Below are 3078 nucleotides of genomic sequence, written 5' to 3'. Positions count from 1 at the left end.
TTGATCTATAGCCATTTGTGGGAGATCATAACCACAAAAAGTCCAAATATTAGATGCTGCAGTGCTGTTGAAACCATAAATAATCAGAGAGAAACTTCAGCATTCAGAGACTCATCTATCAAATTCTTCCTGGACAAAAAGAAAATCCTAGTGTGCTTTTGAATATGGAATTCAACATTTATAACTGAGTGTAATTAATTGGAGTAACATGGCAATTTTATAGAGTGGAAATCAATGATAAAAATTTGAAATATGTTACAAATTTAGCAGTGGATAGGAATGGAAAAAAGACAGGGATGAGCCATTCTGTTTTCTCAGCATAAAATGGTTTATTTACCACATTTCTTTGGATCTATCTTTCAGTCACCACAGGCACCTTTTCATATTCTTCTTTGCCCTTAATTCTCCAAGACATAATGATACAACCACCAAACCGTTGTTGCAAATGGATGATTACAGCAAACAAAAGGCTTACCAAAGGAATGATTATATCCCAAGCAGTGGAGTAATAGTCTGCAATCTCATCCTCGTATAAGGATGAGCCGTCCACATATACAAGAGCCTCAAAGAGATCATATGCATGGGGAATTACTTTAACCAAACTGATTCCATAGTAAAATGAACAAGAAAGAGCATTCCCCTTGGAATTCCTGACAAATTTAGCAAAATTTGAGGCAAGAGAAAGCCATCGAGTACCAAACCTGAATAAGATTTCAAGTTCTCCCAAAAGGTATGAAGTTGTGAATGACCAGAAGAAGACACTACATCACCATGCAAGGTATTGTTTTGGTGTACAAGAAATGTAATCAATAACCCTGCTGCATGTAAGGTAAAAATGACATAGAAAACCCTCTTCTCAGCCATCCAAAGGTCCATTTGTTTCGTATCATCCTTTCTTGCTGACCATATTAGCTGCAAGAGACGGAGTTGCAACAAGAAACCCACCATTACAATTAGCCGTACAGAAATTTCCTTTACTTCAAGCAATTCATTTCCGAGCAAAATGCTTTTCTTGCCATGATTTTGTGCAAAAAGGGCTTCAAAGTTCAGAACAAGGGGTACCATATTTCCCAAAGTAAGAATCAATAACATGACAAAGGAGATTAAGGAAACCATATCAGGATTTCTTTTCACGTGGTAGAGTTGCAAACCCACAAAAACACATGCTAGTGTGGTGCAAACTAGAATCATTATGACCTCCATATCTACTTTTTTTAAGGTTCGTGATGCTTCGGCGGTGTAAAATGCAGCTGAATTCACATCCAACTGTTTGAAGTAGAGAGGATCTGAATTTTCTCGTGTGCTTACTATACTTCCTTTAATGTAATCTCCATTTTTGTTTGTATCAAGTGGAGGGAACTGAAACTTGACTATAATCTCACAATCCAGAGAAGTTTTTGATGGTATTTCGTTCTTTGAGCCAAGATTTCTGCAACCTACCATACATAAGCTTCCAGCTTCAGCATCATAAATTCCCTCGGCTGAAACATTCACAGCCTCAGTTACATTTGTTGTTGTGTTTAACATAGACTTCTGTGCACCTAACCTGGCATTAGGTAGTAGATTCATGCTAATTTTGTAGCTAACATTGTACAAGCCAGTGCTGCTAGAATTTGGAGAATTAGATGGGGGTGTAGAACTGGAAGAAGGAAAGGTTCCGTCTGAGTTCAACTGTTGGATCTGGTCATTGACAACCAATGGAACAGAATAACCTCATGCCACTCTCCTCTTAGAGATTCTAACTGACATGTCAAATCTCATGTCCGCAGAATAAACATCTGGATACCTCGCTCCCTTGCTCTTCTGAGGTTCTTGTCTTGGGCACATCTTCCTCACTCTGAGACCTTAGAAGGCTTGGCCAAGACAATCAAGACCATTAGGATATGGCCAATGGCCGACCCATGTCATGATGATTTGGCCGATAGCCGACCCCATTACAGTTAACGCTCAAAGCAATATCAGTGAAGTTAATCTATCATTAAGAATTAGGTAATACGACCCTAAGCGACATCCACCTCGATAAACGGGCCCAACAAGGTAGGCCCATTAGAATAATATAAATAGCACGCATCCCAAGGAGTAAGGTATGTCATTTATTATTGTTCACCTACCTTAGAGCTGACCACCCGTTTTACTGACTTGAGCGTCGGAGTGCCTTCGCAGGTACCCCACCATCCGGTGTTCAGCCGAGGCCGAGTGCCGAAGGAGAAGTAGGAGGACGAGAAAAATCCCAGCTCACCATCCAGTCACCTGACCGATCGAAGGAAGGAGAAGAAGACTTCAATAGTTCTTTAGGTCCCATCTCCCTAGCAGGAACAATTGACGCCCACCGTGGGGCCGAGGGAAACTAGCTGAAGGAAAAGAGTAGATGGTCTCAACAAGAAGCATGGAAAGGATGACTGAAGCCGACCAAACAATGCTGCTGCTGTCTCTCTAGAGGGAGATGGCCGAGATGAAAAGAAGAGCTGAGGAGACTGCTCAGAAAAACGAGCAAGAGCTGCAAGTTCTCCGCAGGGAGAACGATGAGATGAAGAAGAAGCTGGGAGAGGGAGGACCCTCTATCCTACCGACAAATGTCGTCGACAAGTCCTACACCTCGCCACCCAACCCGGATGTGGCCGAGGGGACGAGAGGCCGACCCCCTCCTCGAGAAACCGAGATGGGCGACGAGTCGTGCCTAATCAGGTCCACCCGGACGACCCTGACGCCCGACCCGAGCTGCCGACATCCCTTTACAAACAACATCATCGAAGTCCCACTACCTGAGAAGTGGAAAGGTTTTAACCGAGACCGATATGACGGGTCGACCGACCCGGACGAGCATATGGACGCCTACACCACCCATATGAGTCTCTACACCTCGGACGACGCCATCTTATGTCGGGTGTTCCCCACATCCTTGAAGGAAGCAGCCCTGAGTTGGTTCACTAAGCTCTTACCCAACTCCATCGATAGTTTTGCCACGCTCGTCGCAAAGTTTGAAACTCAGTTCGCGACCAGCCGGCCGCACCATCTGACCTCCATCGCTCTGGTAGGCATCCGCCAGGAGAAGGGAGAGTCGCTGAGAACCTTCGTGGA

General features: G+C 44.1%; 1 protein-coding gene across 1 annotated transcript; it reads right to left on the bottom strand.

The window, feature by feature from the left end:
• Positions 1-352: 352 nt before the first annotated feature.
• LOC137815532 (uncharacterized) lies at positions 353-2302 on the bottom strand. The gene is made up of 3 exons (XM_068618648.1): positions 2240-2302; positions 815-1680; positions 353-701 (listed from the first exon to the last, which is right to left on the bottom strand). Exons 1-3 carry the CDS (start codon positions 2300-2302, stop codon positions 353-355), a joined length of 1278 nt encoding a protein of 425 aa, XP_068474749.1.
• Positions 2303-3078: the final 776 nt, after the last annotated feature.

Source organism: Phaseolus vulgaris, chromosome 1 (genome assembly GCF_000499845.2).
Source record: "Phaseolus vulgaris cultivar G19833 chromosome 1, P. vulgaris v2.0, whole genome shotgun sequence".
Taxonomy (NCBI): Eukaryota; Viridiplantae; Streptophyta; class Magnoliopsida; order Fabales; family Fabaceae; genus Phaseolus; species Phaseolus vulgaris.
Note: the sequence above shows the minus strand (reverse complement) of the source record. Positions and strands in the feature narration are given on the sequence as shown.

Excerpts from the sequence above, each read along its gene's own strand:
- LOC137815532 (XM_068618648.1), bottom strand. The coding sequence starts at position 2,302 with ATGGGACCTAAAGAACTATTGAAGTCTTCTTCTCCTTCCTTCGATCGG. Across the intron at positions 1,681-2,239 it reads ATCGGTCAGGTGACTGGATG|ATCCAACAGTTGAACTCAGA; the intron begins GTGAGCTGGGAT and ends GTCAATGACCAG. Across the intron at positions 702-814 it reads TTTACCTTACATGCAGCAGG|GTTTGGTACTCGATGGCTTT; the intron begins GTTATTGATTAC and ends AATCTTATTCAG.